This window comes from Diceros bicornis, chromosome 24 (genome assembly GCF_020826845.1).
Source record: "Diceros bicornis minor isolate mBicDic1 chromosome 24, mDicBic1.mat.cur, whole genome shotgun sequence".
NCBI classification, from domain to species: domain Eukaryota; kingdom Metazoa; phylum Chordata; class Mammalia; order Perissodactyla; family Rhinocerotidae; genus Diceros; species Diceros bicornis.
In genome coordinates this window covers 14,541,075-14,562,838 of record NC_080763.1, presented here as the reverse complement: position 1 = coordinate 14,562,838, position 21,764 = coordinate 14,541,075, and the positions used below count along the sequence as shown (strand labels likewise).

General features: G+C 36.0%; 1 protein-coding gene across 9 annotated transcripts in view; it reads right to left on the bottom strand.

The window, feature by feature from the left end:
• FUT8 (fucosyltransferase 8) overlaps nucleotides 1–21,764 on the bottom strand; it is a 298,401-nt gene that overhangs the window by 55,204 nt on the left and 221,433 nt on the right. For all 9 annotated transcript variants that reach the window (XM_058567138.1, XM_058567146.1, XM_058567145.1 and 6 more), the window contains one exon: nucleotides 7,123–7,360. In XM_058567138.1, coding sequence (XP_058423121.1) covers nucleotides 7,123–7,360 — 238 coding nt within the window. The remainder of the gene's footprint in view (nucleotides 1–7,122; nucleotides 7,361–21,764) is intronic.

Genomic DNA, 21,764 nt, shown 5'->3' with positions numbered 1-21,764 from the left:
GCTTCTTAAAGTTTTCCACCAAAATGCTCCCAACAGCAGAGAATGGTAAACTTATACTACTGAGAGTATGAAGCCTGGACTAAACCAATGGGCTCAAGTTTGATGTTTCACCAAATTTTTCATTTTATACCACTATATATCCTATTTGTTTTATTATTTGAAAATAATTTGGGGCCGGCCCCGTGGCTTAGCGGTTAAGTGCTCGCGCTCCGCTGCTGGCGGCGCGGGTTCGGATCCCAGGCGCGTACCGACGCACCACTTCTCCGGCTGTGCTGAGGCCGCGTCCCACATGCAGCAACTAGAAGGATGTGCAGCTGTGACATACAACTATCTACTGGGGCTTTGGGGGGAAAAAAAAATAAATAAAATCTTAAAAAAAAAAAAAAAGAAAATAATTTAACTTACATGCCAGCAAATAAAACTGGTAGTCCAGAAAAATGTACCGTGTTTATGCTGGCAGTCTGCAAACCTCTGACTTACTTTCCCCAGGTTTACCATAACTCAACTTAAGAAGCACTAGTAGAATAAATATAGAAATAAACATCTATGATTGTGTTTCAGAATGTAGGCTCACTCTGGGCAAGGCTGTCGTGTGGACAAAGCTTCAGCTCCCTATTCCCATATTTTATAACTACAAATGAGATACCACAGACTTCTTTCTATCTCCTTAAGTGGAAAGCTGAAGATAAAGGAGATGATATGGTAAAAAGTAGTTTGAGTTCTTCTGACAAATACATATATTCTAATTGGTATTTTACATTCCCGAAACAAAGATCTCTCTTTCTTTTACGAACCATGAATAGTGAAGCGAAAGTCTTACATAGATTTACACAAAAGTTTTTATGTACCTGCAATGATACTGGCTTAGGTCAGTAATTCTCTAGGGAGTAGGGTTTAGGGCAGAGAGACCTATCAGAATCTTGAAGCAAGGACACCTCGCTTTTCAACTATATATGGTACCAACTCACTCTCCAGATCTTCTCTCTGTCCCACTACCCCTTCCCCTCAAACACAGCCAGTTTTAAAATCACTAACTACAGTGAGCCACTGTTACAGGTGGGAAGATACGTTCTATCTTAGGTATGTTGGTATAGAAAAAATACTGAGAACTGATGGAGGCTTAAGGTAGCTGCAGAGAGACTGTTTGTTCAGAATGTTATTATGATTAAATGGTGGGTTTATTAAGCACCGAGATAGTCCAGTGTCTAGAAGTTATTTCTCCTCTCTGGATCTCTAAAATGGAAAAACTGTATATGAAACTCTTATAAAGGCCTAATTTTCATCTTAGAGTAAAAGGATAACTTTCCTGTTGTTGCAGGTTACAATCTAATAATATATTCCATTATCATGTTTGTGTTTTAAAATTTGGGGGCCAAACATAGACAATGAAAATAAACTGTATGTGAAAATCATCTTAATACCTTTTATAGCTCTTAACAATTTTCCCTTGTGATTTAAAATTTGGGGGCCAAACATAGACAATGAAAATAAACTGAATGTGAAAATCATCTTAATACCTTTTACAGCTCTTAACAATTTTCCCTATGAAAGTGGACAGAGAGGTAGGTACTAAGAATCATGAGCTTTTTTTGCTGAAGTTCAGAGAGCTAAAAACAACAGAACTGAGATCAGACATGGTCAAATCAGTCTAGTATCCTTTCCTCTTCTTCACATTACCTAAACAGAGAAATCAAGATTCTGTAGCATAAGGAATCTAAAATATTATATGCACTTATTTCAAGTCTCTATTAGTCAACCACCCAAGGGTGAAAATATTACTGTAAAAATACTACACAGAAGCATATCCATAATCTATTAGATTCTCAACCACATTATTAGTTTATCAATCAGTCCACCTGAGATTAGCCATTATAAAGGATACAAGCTGGTTAGAATATTTAGATGATTCCAATAGACATCTTAGTTTTGTTAAATGTTCAAAATATTAACTTCACAGGAAAAGCTTAAAGTATAATTTAACTTGTGCTCTGTTTGCTAAAGATTTTCCTTTTGACATAAATGAGATATTTGCTTAAAGAGTTTAATGGTAGAACTACCATATGATCCAACAATTCCAGTTCTGAGCATATATCCAAAAGAAATGAAATCACTATCTCAAAGATATATCTGCACCCCCATATTCATTACAGCATTATTTACAATAGCCAAGACATGGAAACAGCCTAAGTGTTTACTGATGGATGAATGGATAAAGAAAATATGACGTATACACAATGGAATATTATTCAGCCATGAGAAAGAAGGAAATCCTGCCATTTGTGACAACACGAATGGACCTTAAAGGCGTTACGCTAAGTGAAATAAGTCAGACAAGAAAGACAAATATTGTATGATTTCACTTATATGTGGAATGTAAAAAAACCAAACTCATGGAAATAGGGAATGGGTTGGCGGTTGCTAGAAGCAGGGAGGGGTACAAGGTGGGGGAAAAGGGTGAAGGTGTTCAAAAGGTACAAACTTCCAGTTAAAAGATAAATAAGTTCTGGGGATATAATGTACAGCATGGTGACTATAATTAATAATACTGTATTCTATATTTGAAAGCTGCTAAGAGAGTAAATCTTAAGTTATCAGTACAAAAAAAAAATTTGTAACTATGTGAAGTGAGTATGTTAACTAACCTTACCGCAGTAATCTTTTCACAATATATATATGTCAATCATTATGTTGTGCACTTTAAACTAACATGTTATATGTCAATTATATCTCAATAAAACTGGAAAAAAATTTGATCAACCATGCTAGAGGACTGAATTATCTTCCAATTCTCTCTATATAAAATGAAAATGCAAAATTATTGTCATATAGAGATTATCCAAATTTTAAAATGCAGAAAACAGAGCATTATAGAAATGTTTTAGGCAGACAATAAAAATATCATGTTGTTTTTTCTGGATTTTATGAGTTTGTGGTTTTTGTCAGCTTTTAGAAATTTACCCAGAGTGAACTCTAAAAAATATTACAAATGAAATAAATTATTTTAGTTAAAAAGAGTTTAATGATTCCTAGATAACACTAAGAGCCAACTGAAAGCAATTTAACTTCTAACTTTGCCCCCTCTCTGAAGCAAAAACAAAACAAAGAGCTTTGACTCTTGAATTAATACCTGTGGGTTTTAGGGAGGAACAAAATCACACAACCATGGAAAAGGAAACCCTGTAAGTGACACGTGTTTTCAAAACAAAACAACAGTTAGTCTCTCAATGTTCAAACTTTACAATGAACTACTTCTAGTTCCTCCAACGACACCACGCGTGCTCTCTTGCCTCTTTCACATGTTGTGCCTACTGACAGAAAATTCTTCTACCACATCTCTGCCTGGCTGACTCCTACTCACACTCTGCGTCTCAGCTTAAAAATCACTTCCTCCACAAGACTCTCAAATATATGTTACACGTGTGCTTCAGAGTACTGTTAACTTACCCATATCACAATATATTTTAATTATGATCATTCAGTTGTCTGCCTTCTTCCTGCAGTCCAGCGTGGTATCTAGCACATAGCAAGTGCTTTTATTAAATTACTTTTATTTTAAGGCTGCCTCCATATAAGGATGCCAAATAAAACTCTTTGACCAAAACCGTTTTGGAATGAGGTATGGAGAGAAGGTAACTATTCAGTTTTGATAATTAAATATAGCGAATGGCAATCTACCTAAACATCTACTTAAATCAGGTACCTCTAGGGCATTAAATTTTATCATGTTTACAAACACTGCTTGTCACTAGTCATTTATTTTCATTCAAAAGAAAGTTTTCCAATTAGATTTATCAAATTAAGTAATTCAGTTCAATTTATTACTTAATATTTAATAAGACAGTGGGAAAAAGACAAGAGAAGGAAACATAAAACAGCTAAAGTGGTTTAACTGCTAATCTGAATAAATGTTCAATTTTTAGAATGAAAAAAGCAGTGGAGAATTAGGTTTAAATGGTTGAGGTTCTCTATGGCTAAATCATCTATTCAAGAGTGTTTATATCAACTAGAAAACATCAAGATATTAGAAAACATCTTGTGATATAGAAAAATAAATTGACCATTTTATCAGCAACTTTAGAACAGACAAAACATCTACAGGTGATGGAAAAGATTGTTATTATTTTTAACTGGAAGCATAATTTTTAATATTTTGCTTTACTTAACCAAACTACTTACTACAAAGGATATGGTTTCATACACAAATATACAATAATGAAGGAAAAAATATAACTCAATCTACAACAAGGCATGATTTAGCTACTGAAATGATCAGATGTGCATACTAACTCCTGTACTGGTGACACATTTGAACAGGAATCACTAAATTCCACCTGCAGGCACATCATGTCAAGTGTGTATGAACAATAATAATTTCATGGCATTGGTGCCAAGGGAAATATCGTAAGATTCTTTGTACAAGTCAGAACAATAACAGTTGTAGTTGATTTACAGCTAACTAAAGGATTAATGTCAAAGAGCTTATTAAAATTCATTCTGTTTCCTCTAATTCTAGAAATAGGTTGGTTTCTCCAAAAGGTACATATACAGATAATGTATATAAACAGAAACAGAAGTGGACGGTAACCATACTTTTCATAAAAATAAAAATATTCTAAGCTCAGACATAAATCTCTTCCTTTTTTAGATACAAGATTAGCATCTAAATTATTTTAGTTACAATGAGCTCTGCAAGCGTGTTGAAAATAATCACTACTTTAATTAAGGGTATCAAACAAGCGCAGTTTAATTCATCAGCATGAAGAAAAATATATGATTTTATACAATACCTGTAGTGATAAAGGAAAGATCTATTTAATTAAAATTATAATTCTGTGTCACCATGACACAATGACTTCTTTAATTAGGGACTGCAAATGACTAAGAAGAAAATACCATTGATAACTCTTCAGTACTGGAAATTATACAGAAGGCTTGGAAAAAGTTATAGGATAGGTGGAGGAAAGAAGGTAGAGATATTAAAATTGGTCATTTTATTTAGTTCCTATACATTCAGGACAGTTTCTATGCCTCTGATCATTATTCTGCTAGGTAAGGTGTTTGGCATGAGCTTACTAAGAAGGACTTACACTAGAAGTAGGTAGAAGTGAATGTACTAACCAGAGTTCTGTCATTTATAAGCTGTATGCCTCTGGATAAATCATTTAGTATCTACTAGGCCTTAGATTCCACATAAATAAAGGCACGATGATTTCTAGAACCTGTTTAATTGTAACATTAATAAATTCTGAATGTTTCAAATTCAAGCCATTTTTAATCTTCATTTCCTGTAGTGGCTACTACAGACTACAAAATGCACAAGCAAGGATTAAAAATCAAACAAACCAAATAACCAGTTGTAGCACACAGGCAGGGCCAAACTACATACTAAATTTAATACATCTAGTGAGGCCAATTTTTCTGTATATATATTTTTTTTTGTGAGGAAGATCAGTCCTGAGCTAACATCCATGCTAATCCTCTTCTTTTTGCTGAGGAAGACCGGCTCTATTGCCAATCCTCCTCCTTTTTTTTTTCCCCAAAGCCCCAGTAGATAGTTGTATGTCATAGTTGCACATCCTTCTAGTTGCTGTATGTGGGATGCGGCCTCAGCATGGCCGGAGAAGTGGTGCCTCAGTGCGCGGAGCACGCTCACTTAACTGCTAAGCCACGGGGCCAGCCCCCAATTTTTCATTTTTCTATTAACTGACTACTACCCTAAAAGGAAGATAAAACTCACATCACAAGATAATACTTTAGATCCACGTAGGACTTACAGAGCAACTTAAAGCATATTTTAGAAATCACCCAATTAACTTTCCTGACACTTCTGTGAAGAGTCAGGTATTATCTGATATTTTCCAAATGAGGCAAAAAGAAACAAAGGAACTAAAGTTATGCACTTTGCCAATGACATAGTTCCCTATTCCACATCTAGCGTTTTAACTTGTGAAAAAAGGTGCTCAGCTTCACGATAAATTATATTAACTGAAATGCCTCAGCTTTTTGAAAAATGTTTGACTTCCCACAAGATGTGAGTGCAGAGACAATGTATTCTAATCACTTGGTTCACTATCTGCCACACTGTAGGCACTCAATGTACGTTTGCTCAATGAATAAAGGCTATTCATGATAGTTAACAATTCCTGCAGCTCATATATCAGGCACTGTGCTAAGTGCCTTACATATATTACTTTATTTAATCCTACCAACAACTCAAAGAGGTGTAAATTATTACTCCTCATTTTACAGATGAGGACACTAACACCTAGGTTAAGTGACCTGCTCAAGGTTACAAAATGATAAAGCCAGGATTTTAATAAAGGTAGCCCAACTTTAGATCTTGTTTAAAGATCATCATCGTAGAAAGAACAACAGACTAGCAGTAAGAAACTCTATTTATATTCTATTCCCTCTATCACCAAATCCTTGAAGAAAGGGATATTTCCTGCTGATCTTTATATTTCTTATAATGCCTAGCATAATACCTTAATCACATTATTCCTCATCAAATGTTTCCTGAGTAAAATGAAAATCACATAAACAAATTAGGCTTCACTGTCCTCAACTGTAAAATGGAGACAAAAGTACCTGCACAGTGTGCCTCAGTTGTTCTCAAAGTGTGGTACCTAGACTGAAAATGCTGTCAGAAATGCAAATTCTTAGGCCCCACACCAGACCTACTGAATCAGAAACTAGTGTTTTAACAAGCCTTTCAGGTGATTCTCATGCATGCTGCAATTTCTGAGTTTGAGAGTTCTGAAGTTCGAGAACCACCAATCTACCCAATAGGATAATTATGAGAATCAAGCGAGTTCAATAATGTGAAGACGCCCTAAAAAGTAAAAGGTATATCGTCATCATCATTAAAGAGTAAAAATTATGATTCTTGAAAAAACTTAGTGATTTTGCTAAAACCAGATAAAAAAGAACATCAGAAATGAAACAGATCATAAAACACTTTCAAAATAAAACACTGTTCTAGATGTTACCTGGATAATGCACAGCATTCATAGATCCAGAGAAAAAGATGACTATGAGCCATAAAGTTGTACCGAGAAACCCGATAATTTGGTTACACGGCGGTTCAACCCAGAGCTCTGACACGCTGCACAGGCTTCTTACCTGACCAGTGTCCAGTGGAGATGCCAGATCTGTCTGTGCATGTCTCACTTACAGGTCTAAACACAGTTTCCCACCCACCAGTAGCATAGCGCCAATTCTGAGATTCCAAGATGAGTGTTCTCTGGGTGCCATAGGCTATCATGAAGCAGTAGACCACATGATGGAGTTGACAGCCATAGCCACAGCCTTTGTTGATATTACACACTAGCTTCTTGGCTTTGCTGCAGTCCTTGGGATTCTGTCAGAAAACAAAGAGAAACAAAGATGAAGACGATCTGTACAGAGGCCAATTTCTCTTTATAGGTGACTAGTGTCACAGATCACATAATAAGCCAAAACTGATCCAGTGTATCTTTCTAAGCAAAGAATCCACCTTTAAGGATTAGATTTCAAAGAATCCACTAAAAATTTTAAGTGCATACTTGGGAGACAACAGTGAAAAAGAACCGTTACTTTGGAAACATCACTAAACAAAAGTGAAATTGAGCAGTAACATTTTAAAACATACTCTTTCACTTCTTTATTACTCAGAACACACAAGTGTGATCATCTCTGAACCCAAAGTTGTACACATTGAGATCTTTATGAAAGAAGTAAAATAGTTCATTTATTCCAGCTGCACCTTAGCATTTTGAGCTTACCTTCCCTGATGAAACTCAAGTCATCTTAAAAGAAAAACTATAATTTACCTATTAACTCCATCTATCAATCCCTGAGTTCTAGATGTCACAAACAAAATGTACTTTTTCATTGTGGAAGTAGAGCCACTGAGTAAAAGGATATCTGAATTCAACAATTACAAAATATCAGTCACGGGATTTTGTTTTTTAACCAATCTTGATGATAGCTACTAGTAATTTTCACAATAAAATGTAGAACATGCTCTATGTTGACTATCTTGAGAATGTGTTATGTCAATTTTTAATTAGGAGATCCACTTTTCTATTTGTATACTTTGCTACAAGATGAATACCAAGTGGTTAAAACACTTAATATTATCTAACAGTGGGTGCAATGAGGTTAGCTAATGTGAGAAGTTTTTTTTTCCACTCTCAAGTTTCAATTCCACTGTAATTCATATGAGCTGTTGCTAATTATCCCTAGGCATCTTAGTTTTTCAAATAAAAATTTGTTTTGACAATGACTCCTTAGCCCGAGAAGTTTCTCAAGCTGTTTTGTCTGCAAGGAACGAGAAAGGATGGGTGCCTTCAGGAACAGAATCTTTTCTCACACACAGCAAGAAGCAAGATAACCAGTTCTCAATTTACATGAGCCTTTAACAAAGTAGTTGCCAAACAAATCTACAATTATTTTCTAGGGATATTATCTGTTCTGTCAAGTACAGCCCTAGAAACACAAGCTAGGATAGTGAGGCTATAAAATGACTCTGAAGGAAAAGCTGAGAAGGAAAAATGCAACACAGTTACTTTCAGAAAAGGTATCTTTCATATTCAAATGTGCCACTGCAGGCTGGGTTTTTTTTGGATCAAAGCAGAACCTATACCATCAAGAGCCTTCTGAAGAGTTAGAGCCCTTATGAATCCGAGAGACTACGTAAAATTCAGCAAGGTTTGGTCAATACTGTTTCCCCAATCAAGTACTAGAGTTGCTGATTCTTTTCACTTGAAACTTTGAACTCATAGCAGACTCTGAAGGCAGTAAGCATTCCCACTCCAACTGCGGTAACCACAAAAGATTTAAGAGGAACAGAAGGGTGTGATGTTATGTGGTATTCAGAGACCAATATCATTTACTTTCTGTACAATATTATACAAGGATCCTTGGAATGAATAATTCTCAAAGTGATCCAAAGCTTTATTATTAACTCAATGGTTTATCAAGAGAGTAAATAAAGAACATGGACATTTGTCAGATTTTTGATGGTTTCTAATACAGTACTTAAATATCTCTAAAATTTATATGAATGAAAATGTCCTTCATAAGTTTTTCAATAAGCTTTTCTTTTTAGAACAGTTTTTAGATGTACAGATTTACTGCAAAGATAGGAGAGAGATCCCATATACCTCACACCCAGTTTCCCCTATTATTATATCTTACATTAGTCTTCAGATTTTTTTTAAGGAAAAAAAAGAGTGAGGGAACATAATAATTGAAACATCTGATCTTTAGTTTTGAACCTATAGATTTTTTCCTTACAAGACTCACATCTGCATTTAAAAAAAGCACATCTACTGTGCTTCTTAAGAGAAAAGTTTAATTAGAACCCAATGCTTTGAGCACAAGAACTGAGGCCTAAAATAAAGAAGAGGTCAATTTATGAAATGAAGCTTAATTCAAGAGTCTTAGTGTGCCTCAAATCAAGCTGCAGACACAATATATTAAATATTTCTGTTATGTCATAGGTAACACAGAGAAAGGAAAAAAAATCCATTATGTTTGGTTCTGGAAAGAGAAAGGTCTACATACAAAAGGTATACAATGGAAGACTCCAAGGCAGCGAGTTAGCAATAAGAGATCATGAATGACCGTTTGGAATGATAACAGTAAATAAAACACTGAAAAAGCTCAGAGCCACATCCTAATTTTTTTACCAAAATAATATATAAAAGTCTAGAAAATTCAAAGGATCTTGTTCACAAAAGATTCAGAAAAAGGCAGCGAGACAGAGAGAAACAGAAACAGTTATGTGTGTTCTAACACAAGATTAGGCTTAACAGAATAAATACCTAGAAAAAACAAGCAGATATTTATAAGGTAAAAAAAGCAATAACTCTGAGATGGACAGGAATTTATTCTGATAGAAAGGAACCTTATGGAAACCCCTTATCTGAGCTAAGTCTTTGTTATCTACCACTGTCACAAAGTAACAACAAATAAAAAGAGATTTACAGGGGGCCGGCCTGGTGGCATAGTGGTTAAGTTCACGCACTCTGCTTCGGTGACCTGGGGTTCGAAGGTTCAGTTCCCAGGTGCAGACTTACACAGCACTTGTCAAGCCATGCTGTGGCAGGCGTCTCACATGTAAAGCAGAGGAAGGTGGGCATGGATGTTAGCCCAGGGCCAATCTTCCTTAGCAAAAAGAGGAGGATTGGCAACAGATGTTAGCTTAGGGCTAATCTTCCTCACCAAAAAAAAAAAAAAAAGACTGATGAGAGTCTATAAAAGGGAAACAGAGCCATGGTTATACATATATATGTAACCTTCAAATATCTTACCAAATAGCCTTTGTCAATTACCATGGATCCTGGTTTTACACTTTCATGTTGATGTCTGCAAAAGGCTTGAAGGTATGTCTCATCCATGAGCAAGAATATATAGAAGGGCTTCATTACTAAAAGAAGCTTTACTTTAATCATGCCAACACTTTAACAGGGTAGCTATTTCTGATGATAAAATTGGTTTTGCAATTGCTTCTAGTGTGCCTAAAGCACTCTCTTCTATATTGCTCTATCAGTTATACAAGAATGAAGATACATTGTTTTATTTTATATTGTGATTCTTTCAATTGCACCCCTTCCTCCTCTTTTATGACACTCCTTCTACTCATCACACACACACACGGAATATGATACACCCCCAGCAGAGGAAGGCTCACTAGGAAGTGCTTCTTATTTGGGACTGGAAGACAGGGGAATACAGTTTGAAAATGCCTCCCCACTCAGACTCCCCGAGTGAGTCTCATGCACTTCTCCCTCCTTCTGCCTTGAGTGTCATTCACCAATCAAGTATAGGTAAACTTTTGCTCATTCAATAAATATTTATTAAGCGCTTAATATATATAAGGAAACTTGGGAGACAACAATCCAATAGAATAAGAAATAATACATATGAATAACTACAATAGTAGACAATTTAAATGTTCTAAGACTGTGATAAACAAAGAGTTAAGGAATAGAAGAGGAAAAAAATCACTTTCAGCTGGACTGGGAAGGGTTATGAATAAAACTATATTTAAGCTAAACCTTGAAGATATAATTTATTGTATTTATGAAATGCTAAGAAAATGGACTTTTTTTCATTATTCAATGGGAGTCCATATTGTAAAGAATAATTGTGAAGAGTAAAGTAAAATGATAAGTTCTATAACTTATATTTATAACGTAACACTTTTGTATATAGGGTCTTCTTAAAGTTAGATTCATCAATTGGCACATACATTCTTGCAATGATGATGATTATTCAAGGTTTAGAAATAGGAGGTAAATTTGTCAAAATTACTTGAGACCACATGCTCTAGTTAAAGAATTCTGCAGAGAGGTTTAAGATACAATTTTGTTCTAATTCAGGCTCTGTTATGAATTCAATCATGTGATTTTGCTTCAATTTGTTAATTTAAAATTGAGACAAAAATTACCTCCCTCTATAACCTCTCCCGACTCACCCATCCTTCTTTCTCAGAGATACTATGAGGCTAATGACACGGTATATGCGCAAAGCTAACTCAAACAAAGCTAATTCAAACAAACTATCTCCTTTATCTTCATAATCTCAAGAGACATTATTTCACACTGGATAAATGCAATACTTTTTGCATTTAGTGCTACAAGGAGGCCCAATCACAGGCCCTTATAAGCTAACAATGTTATGTAAGATTTCTACAGTTATAATTCTGCAGCAAAGCTGTCACCATAAAACATATAAATCGAGAAATAAGGACTTAAAATAGGGTTTTTCTGTATTCAGTTTCCTTTTCTTCAGTTTTTTTTTTTAAACACTATCTGAGGCATTTCTTCTGACATTGTTAGTTTTCAAGAATGATCCTATCTCAACAGAACTGAAAGCTGTATTTGCTCTCACTGTCCTATAAATAAACATCGGGAAGTGTATTTAAATCAATATGCCTTCAACTAAAATGGTATATTAAGGGAAGCAGCATCTCTTAAACCTAAATGACTACTAACTCACTAACAGCACCATCATAATACTGAAATATTTTAGTCTCTTTTACTTCGGTTAAAATATGAAAATAGTTACTGTTGGATATATCAAATTAGGATGCAAGCTTAATTTCTACTTTGCTAAAAAAGAATAATTTCCAATCAACTCGTAAACCACAGCCATTATTATATTATTTAGGCACTGCTGGGATTCAGAGGTTTCCACTGACTTCACTTAGTAAATTAGTAGTAATTGTGACTTAAATGATGTAATACTACAAAATAGTACTGATTCCGTGGCTTTTAAACTAATCATAGATAAAGGCTTTTGCCATGACTATTTTAGATTTTCCATACACACAAATAAAAGCCTCTTCAGAGAAACATTTTCCAGCCACAATGTAATTTCCCTTACTTACCTGCCCAGAGTTACTACAGACCAAAACATTGCAGAAAAAGGCTAAATCAACAACACACAAAAACACTTAGTCAATATAAACTGGACATAATATCTCCAGGCATCTCTTACAAACAGTAAATAGTTCAACTGAATTGCATGTGCTATCAAGTCCATAGTCACAAAAATAAACTAACTGGTGGCAAGCCAGAATTTAGAATTCAGGTCTCTCAATCCATTGTCCAGTGTTCTTTATCCACCCCCTCTGATGTCCTCAACACAAGATCCAGCAAGAAGTGCAGGCTCAGAGCACTTATCTGGTCATTTTTTTCCCCAGCTTTACAGAAGTATACTTGACAAATAAAAATTGTATATATTTAAGGTGTATAACATGATGTTTTGATATATGTATACACTGTGAAATGACTACCACAATCAAGCTAATTAGCATATCCAACACCACACACAGTTACAATTTATTTTTTGATGGGGAGAACACTTAAGATCAACTCTCTTAGTAAATTTCAAGTATACATTACAGTATTACTAGCTATAGTCACCATGCTGTACATTAGATCTCTAGAACTTACTCATTCCACACAACTGAACCTTGGTACCCTTTTTTTTTTTTTTTGTGAGGAAGATCAGCCCTGAGCTAACATCCGTGCTAATCCTCTTCTTTTTGCCGAGGAAGACCGGCTCTGAGCTAACATCTATTGCCAATCCTCCCCCCCCCCCCCCCCGCCAAAGCCCCAGTAGATAGTTGTATGTCATAATTGCACATCCTTCCAGTTGCTGTACGTGGGACATGGCCTCAGCATGGCCGGAGAACCGGTGCGTCGGTGCGCGCCCAGGATCCGAACCTGGGCCGCCAGCAGCTGAGCACACACACTCAACCGCTAAGCCACCCAGCCGGCCCCAAGTACCCTTTGATCAACATCTCCCCATTTCCCCCTCACCTCCCTGCCCCTGGTAACTACTGCTCTATTCTCTGCTTTTATGAATTTGACTTTTTTACATTGCATACATAAGTGAGATCACGCAGTATTTATCTTTCTGTGTCTTACTTCACTTAGCATAAATGTCCTCCAGGTTCATCCATGTTATTGCAAAAGGAGGATTTTCTTCTTTTTCATGGCTGATTAACATTCCACTTTGTGTATATATACATATATACCACATTTTCTTTATCCATTCATCCTCTGACAGACAGGTTCTTTCCATATCTTGGCTATTGTCACTAATGCTGCAGTGAACATGGGAGTGCAGATATCTCTTCAAGATACTGATTTCATTTCCTTCAGATACATATCCAGAAGTGGGATTGCTGGATCAGATGGTTTTTTCTCTCCTCAAAGCCCCAGTGTATGGTTGTACATCCTAGTTGTAAGTCCTTCTAGTTCTTCTACATGAGCCACCGCCACAGTATGGCAACCGACAGATAGGTGGTGTGGTTCCGCAACCGGGAAACAAAACCAGGCCACTGAAGCGGTGACAGCGCCGAACTTTAACCACTAGACCATCAAGGTTGGCTCTGGTAGTTCTATTTTTAATTTTTTGAGGAACCTCTACACTGTTTTCCATAATGGCTTTCCAATTTACATTCCCACCAACAGTGTACAAGGGTTCCCTTTTCTCCATCTCCTCAATAAAACTTACCTTTTGTCTTTTTGATAATAGTCATCCAAAGAAGTGTGAGGTGTTATCTCATTGAGAAATGTCAATTCAGGTCCTTAGCCCACATTTTAATCAGGTTTTTTTTTTTTTGCCATTGAGTTGAGTTCCTGATATATTTTGGATGTTAACCCCTTATCAGATATATGATTTGCAAATATTTTTTCCCATTCCATAGATTATCTTTTCATTTTGTTGATTGTTTTGTTTGCTATGCAGAAGCTTTTTGGTTTGATGTAGTCCCACTTGTTGAGTTTTGCTTTTGTTGCCTGTGCTTTTGGTACAGAAAATCATCGCCAAGACCAATGTCAAGGATCTTTCCCCCTACGTTTTCTTATAGTAGTTTTATGGTTTCTGGTCTTACATTTAAGGATTAAGAATCAGAACCCTGGGGATCCTTCCAACTCCTCTCTAACAACATTCCTTTATAGGGAGGAGTTAAGCCATAGATAGCTCCTATTTCCAATGAAGAGAGGTCAGTAAAAACCCAAGGAATGAGCTGGGTAAGTTAAATTTTATTGTGCTCTTTGCTCTAATCATAAGAGTAAACAGTTTTTAATTTGTTTGTTTAAAAAGATTTGCAACATCTAGCTTTGAGTTAGTAATGAAGAAAAGATTCATTAATAGTGTGGTTGAAAGCATTTCATTGTATTGGAAAAAATTTGATTTTATTTCTCTAAACTTATTTTCAAAACCAAAGCAGAAAAGGTAATGAAGCAAATAAGAGAATTGACATACTGCATAGTGGTAATTAAAATGAAGACTCTGGGCATAGTTAATAACCATTACAGAGAAAGTTGAAAAGCATTCTCATTTTTAAAAGCCAAGACTGGAAATTGTTGTCTCTTAACATATTAAACAAGAATATTTTCATAGCAAAGTTCAGATAGTATCGAGGTGTCCTTTCCACTCCTCTAGCAAAAAACAATCTGTTGCAAGTAGTAACAACACCACAATAGCTGAGGCACAAGTAGGCTACCAAGTGCTTCAGGAAATCAATTTCCCTGTGGGTATTCTATAAAATTTTAAGTGTGGAAACCTAATGGAGAAAAGAGATCAGGATACATGGTTCACAGACTGTTATCCTGACAGACTGAAGCAAAGGCAGATAGTTATTATACAGCTATAGAAGACGAAAGCTTATCTTGGTAACTAAAGCAACAACTTTAAATGCATTTTTAAAACTTTTGCTCTTTGCCTAGAAGTCTTATTAAATGCTTTAAAACCATTTTTTTTAAATGGAAATTCTACGAATCCAGTAGAAAGCAACAAACAAATGTGGGGCATTTCTTCTACTGAAGGTCTTTGAGACAGTATTCTGTCATCTCTGGGTATTCCAGGTGGTCTCTAAAAAACCTCTCCCTCAGGTTCAAGAGACACGTACACCAGAGCAACCCTGGTAATATTTTCTGCTACCAGAAGGGCCACAAAGGAAAGGGAGAGAAAGAATGAGATGCACCCAAGTCTAATTCTCTCATTCCAGAATCTAATTTAAACAAAACTCCCACCAAGGCTAGAGAAGGAAAGTTAAGTCATCTGAGGAGCCAGATTCTCCCAATCCTACATAACTGCACAGAAGGGGTGCCTCCTCAAGCACCTTCCATTTTTCTCCATAGGTTTATAGCCTGATTACCAGACCTCACAACCAGCTTAACTGGTCAGCTTAAAAATACCATGCTTACAAAATTAAGGCTGAATTTCAGAAAGGTCCTCCATCATTTTACTTAACAGGACTCATTAGGCTCTCTTGCCTCAAAACTAAAATACTGATAGGGCAGGGGAAAAAAAAAATAGAAAAAAGAGGGAGAAGGGAAAAGAGAGTAGGAGGAAGTAGTAAATAGTATGCAAAAAGGAGGAGGGGGGAAGAGGGGAAAAGAGGAAAAGAGAGGGAGGAAAGGGGGAAGAAGGAAGAGGAGGAGGAGAGAGAGAAGAGACAGGGAAAGAGGAGGACAGGAGAAGGAGAAAAGTAAAAGTAAGCTCCTGCCCTGTCTCATATAGGATCAAAAGATGAAGTACATAGCAGACACCAAAAGAGAAACCCTGGTTGAAACTTTGTTCTTGTGCAAAGGCTGCTGCACATGTTTTGTTTTCTTTTCAATAGAGGTCAGAATAACTTGACTGTTTTGCCAGCTCTTCCATTCTGCAAAGTGCCATTCTTCCGGGTGGTATTGGTACATATAGCACTTGTCTATTCACTGGCCTTAAAATCAAATCCTTAAAATCAAATCATCAACAATAATTAAACCAGAGGTTATATCATGCTACCTCTTCTCCCTGATAGAGGCTTTGTTCCATTTCTCCATGCCTCTAGCCATGCACTGAGAATCCACTGTTAGCTGAGCATAAATTTATTTGGAATCCTCAGTTCTTCTTCTCCTTATTTTTTTAATTAAAAAAAACTCTCTTAAGAGCACTTTTCTCACTGCCTCAGTTTAACAGTGCTCTAACTAACTCATGTTATTTTCTTTTACTTTTCAAAATCTTTAACACTGTATTTTTTGCTGTTTATTTTTAAATAGTTTAAGATATAAAATAAACTGCAAAAACAGTACAGAGTTACTGTGTACCTTCTACATAGCTTTCTCCAAAGAAAACATCTTAACCACAGTACATTATCAACATCAGGAAATTGACACAACACAATATTATTAACTAAAATATAGACCTTACTTGGATTTCACCAGTTGTTTCCTGAACTCTTTTAAAAAAATTTTTTTTGGTATAGTAATATCAAATTTTATAACACGTAAAGACTCATGTAACCACCACCACAATCAGGATGCAAACTGTATCAAAACAAAGAAATTTTCTTTCTTTCTTTTTTTTTTTTTTTGTGAGGAAGATCAGCCCTGAGCTAACATCCATGCTAATCCTCCTCTTTTTGCTGAGGAAGACCGGCTCTGAGCTAACATCTATTGCCAATCTTCCTCCTTCCCCTTCCCCCCGCAAGCCCCAGTAGATAGTTGTATGTCATAGCTGCACATCCTTCTAGTTGCTGTATGTGGGATGCGGCCTCAGCATGGCCGCAGAAGCGGCGCATTGGTGCACGCCCTGGATCCGAATCCAGGCCGCCAGTAGCGGAGCACGCGCACTTAACCGCTAAGCCACGGGGCCGGCCCACAAAGAAATTTTCTTACTCTACCCCCTTTAGAGTCACACCCTTCCCCAAACCTTAATCCCCGGTGACACTGAACTGTTCTCCATGACAATAATTTAGTCATTTTGAGAACGTTATAAATGGAATCAGACAGTAGTTCGCCTTTTGAGATTGGCTTTTTTATCACTTAGCATAATGCTCTTGAGATCCATCCAAGTTATTGTGTGTATCAATATTCATTCCTTTTTATTACTGAGTAGTATTCTGTCATGTGGACTGTACTACAGTTTACCCAGGACCGCTGGCTTGTTTTCAGGCTTTGGTTAGTACAAATTAAGTTGCTATGCATGTTAAGTGTACAGATTTTTTGTGTGGAGATGAGTTTTCATTTCTCTAGGATAAATATATAGGAGTGTAACTGCTGAATCATATGGTAAGGGCATGTTTAACTAGCAAACTGCCAAACTGTTTCCCAGAATGGCTGTACCATTTTACATTTCCGTAAGGAATGTAGGAGAGAGCTGGTTGCGCCACATCTTTGGTATTTTTTATTTTAGCCATTCTGGTAGGTGTGTAATGGTATTTCATCATGTCTCTAAGTTGCATTTCCCTAATAGTTAATGATTTTGAACATCTTTTCATGTGTTTATTTGTCATCCACATATCCTCTTTGGTAAAGTCGTCTCTTCAAAACTTTTGCCCATTTTCTAATTGGATTGTTTGTTACTCTTGAGATTAGAGAGTTCTTAACACATTCTGAATACAAGGCCTTTGTTGGATAAGTGATTTGCAAAGATTTTCCTCCCTGTCTATGACTTGTCTTTTCATCCTCTTTAACAGGGTTACAGTCACAGATCAAAAGTTTTTAATTTTGATAAAGCTGAATTTATTGATTTTTTTCTTTTATGAAGCATTGTTTTGGTGTCATGTTTAAGAACTTTTAACCTAAGTCACAAAAATTTATTCCAACGTTTTCCTCTAAAAGCTTTATAGTTTTACAAGTCACATTTATTTTATCTGTCAGATTTACTCTCCGTTTTGAGTTAATTTTACGTAAAGTGTGAGGTATAGGTCAAGGTTCACGTTTTGCCTATGAGATGTTCAATTATTCCAACACCATTTATTGAAAAAACTATGCTTCCTCCATTGAATTGCTTTCATACTTTTCTCAAAAGCCAACTGCCCACTCATAGGTACATACTCAAAAGAACTCAAAACTGATACTCAAACAAATACATGTAGAGGCATGTCCACAGCAGTGCTATTCTCAAATAGTAAAAGGTGGAAACAGCCCAAACATCCATCAATGAATGAATGGATGAACGAATTTTGGCATACACATACAATGGGATATTATTCAGCTAAAAAAGGAATGAAGTATTAATACATGCTACAACATAAATGAAACTTCAAAACATTATGCTAAGTGAAAGTAGGCAGACAGAAAAGGTCACATATTGTATGATTCCATTTAATATGAAATATTCAGAATGGGTAAATCCATAGAGAATGCAGATTGGTGGTTTCCGGGAGCTGGGGGAAGGGAGAATGAGGGAATGGAGAGCAACTGTTTAACAGATATGGGGTTTTCTTTTGAGCTGATGAAATGTTTTGGAACTAGATATAGGTGGTGGTTGTACAACCTTGTCAATGCACTAAATACCACTGAATTGTTCACTTTAAGATGTTAATTTTATGTTATGTAAATTTCACCTCAATGAAAAAAAAAAATCAAGTTAGCATACCTATGTGGGTCTATTTTGGACTCTATTCTGATTCAGTGATCTATATGTCTACTGCTCCTCCAATACCCTATCTTGATCTCTGTAGCTATAAGTCTTAAAACTAGAAAGTATGATTCCTCCAACATTATTTTTCTTTTTCAAAATTGCTTTAGCTATTTTAGTTCCTTTGCCTTTCTGTATGAATTTTGTAATCAATTTATCTATATACACAAAAAGAAAAAAAGACTTGCTGGGATTTTGATAGGAATTGTGTTAAGCCTTTGGATCAATTTGGAAAGAATTGGTATCTTTTCTATGTTGAGTCATCGAGCCCACAAACACAGTATGTCCATTCATTCATTTAGATCTTCTTTGATTTCTTTCATCAGCATTTTCTAAGTATTTTTACCTAAGTATTGCATTTTCATTTTTTGAAGCAATTTTAACCAGCATTATGTCTTAAATTTTTGGTTTCCAATTGTTTCTTGCTAGGATAGAAATATGATTAATTTTTGTGTGATCATATATCCAGCAATTTTTCACTCATTTGTTCTTGGAGTTTTATTGTCGTGTGCTTGTTGCTTGGTAGATTACTCAGGATTTTTCTATGTAGACAATCATGTCACCCACAAATAGGGACAATTTTTTTCTTTCTACTATGTACGCCATTTATTTCTTTGTCTTGCCTTACTGCACTGCATAGAACTTCTACTGCTATGTTGAATAGGAGTGGTGACAGAGGACATCCTTGCCTCATTGTCAATTTTAGGGGAAAAGCATTTAGTCTCTCATCACTAAGTGTGATGTTACCTGCAGGTTGTTTGTAAATGCTTTTTATCAGATTAAAAAATGTCCCTTCTATTCCTAGTCTGCTGAGCGTTTTATCATGAATGGTTGTTGCATTTTGTCAACATTTTTTATCATATGTGAACGTATTTTTGTATCATTTTATCAACATATTTTATCATATATGATATATGAATACATGATATCATATACATGATGTCATATATCATAGTTGACATATGACTATATATATGATATATATATATCATGACCAAGTGGGGTTTATTCCAGGAATGCAAAGCTGGTTAAGTATTCAAAATTCATTCAATGTAATCTATTATATTATCAGTTTAAAGAAGAAAAGCCACATGATCATACCAATTAATAAAGAAAAAGCATTTGACAAAATCCAACACCCATTCCTGCTTTCCTATGCATAACTGGAACTTCTTTTAGATTCAATTTTGATTAATCTATAGTGGGTTTTTTTGTGTGCTTTTGTGTGCATGTGTGAGAAAGATTAGCCCTGAGCTAACAGCCAATGCCAATCCTCCTCTTTTTGCTGAGGAAGATTGGCTCAGGGCTAATACCTGTGCCCATCTTCCTCTACTTTATATGGGATGCCACCACAGCATGGCTTGACAAGCAGTGCGTCGGTCCATGCCCGGAATCCAAACCTGTGAACCCCAGGCCACCAAAGCAGAGTGCGCAAACTTAACCGCTATGCCACCAGGCCAGTCCTCATTTATATATAGTGTTTTTAAGTACATATCTTCATAGAATATTTTTAATGGCTGCTCTAGGAATTATAATATATATACATGTTATTTACTACAGTCTACTCATATCAACATTTTACTATTTCAAGTGGAATACAGAAACCTTACTAACTTATAGATCCCTTTACTCGCTCCCCTTTTATAATATACTCATCTTAAAAATTAGCTTTATATACATTGAAAACTATATCAATGTTATAAATTTTGCTTTCCACCATCAAACACTGTAAAAACTTAAGAGAAGACTAGTCAATTACCCTATATCTACTCTTTTACTTGCACTTTCTTCATTCCTGATGTTCCAAGTTTCCTTCTGTCATCATTTTGTTTTTGTCTGAAGAATTTCCTTTTCACAGTAAGTATGCTGGCAATGAATTCTCTTAGTTTTCCTTCATCTGAAAATGTCTTTATTTCACCTCATTATATTTTCATTGGACAAAGAATTCTGGGTTGACAGTTCTTTTCTTTCAGCACTTTAAAAATATCTTACTACTTCTTTCTGGCCTCCATGTTTTCTGACGAGAAATCCACTGTCATTCAAATTGTTCCTCTTTGAAGGAACTGCTTTAAAGAATTTTTTTTTTGCCTTTAGTTTTCAGCAAATTACTTATAAAGTATCTGGGAATGGATTACTTTGGCTTTTTCCTTTTATGAGTTTGCTTAACTTCCTGAATATGTTGGCTTGCCAAATTTAGGAAGTTTTCAGTCATTTCTTCAATCCCTCACTCCTATTTGTCTCCTTCTGTGACTCCAAAGATACAACACAAAAACTTTTTTGTTATTGTCCCATAGGTCCGTGAGGCTCTGTTTACTTATTTTTCCATCTTTATTCTCTCTGTTGTCAGATTGGATAACAAGTACACTGATTCTTTCTCCTGTTATAGCTATTCTACTATAAGCCTGTTTTTAACTTAGGTTATTGTATCTTTTTTTTGTGAGGAAGATCGGCCCTGAGCTAACATCTGCCAATCCTCCTCTTTTTGCTGAGGAAGACTGGCCCTGGGCTAACATCCGTGCCCATCTTCCTCCATTTATATGGGATGCCACCACAGCATGGCTTGACAAGCGGTGTGTTGGTGCGCGCCCGGGATCAGAACCCGTGAACCCCGGGCCACCGCAGTGGAGAGCGTGCACTCAACAGCTTGCACCACCAGGCCGGCCCAGGTTATTGTATTTTTTTTTTTTTTATAATTTTATTTATTTATTTTTCCCCCAAAGCCCCAGTAGATAGTTGTATGTCATAGCTGCACATCCTTCTAGTTGCTGTACGTGGGACGCGGCCTCAGCATGGCCGGAGAAGTGGTGCGTCGGTGCACGCCCGGGATCCGAACCTGGGCCGCCAGCAGC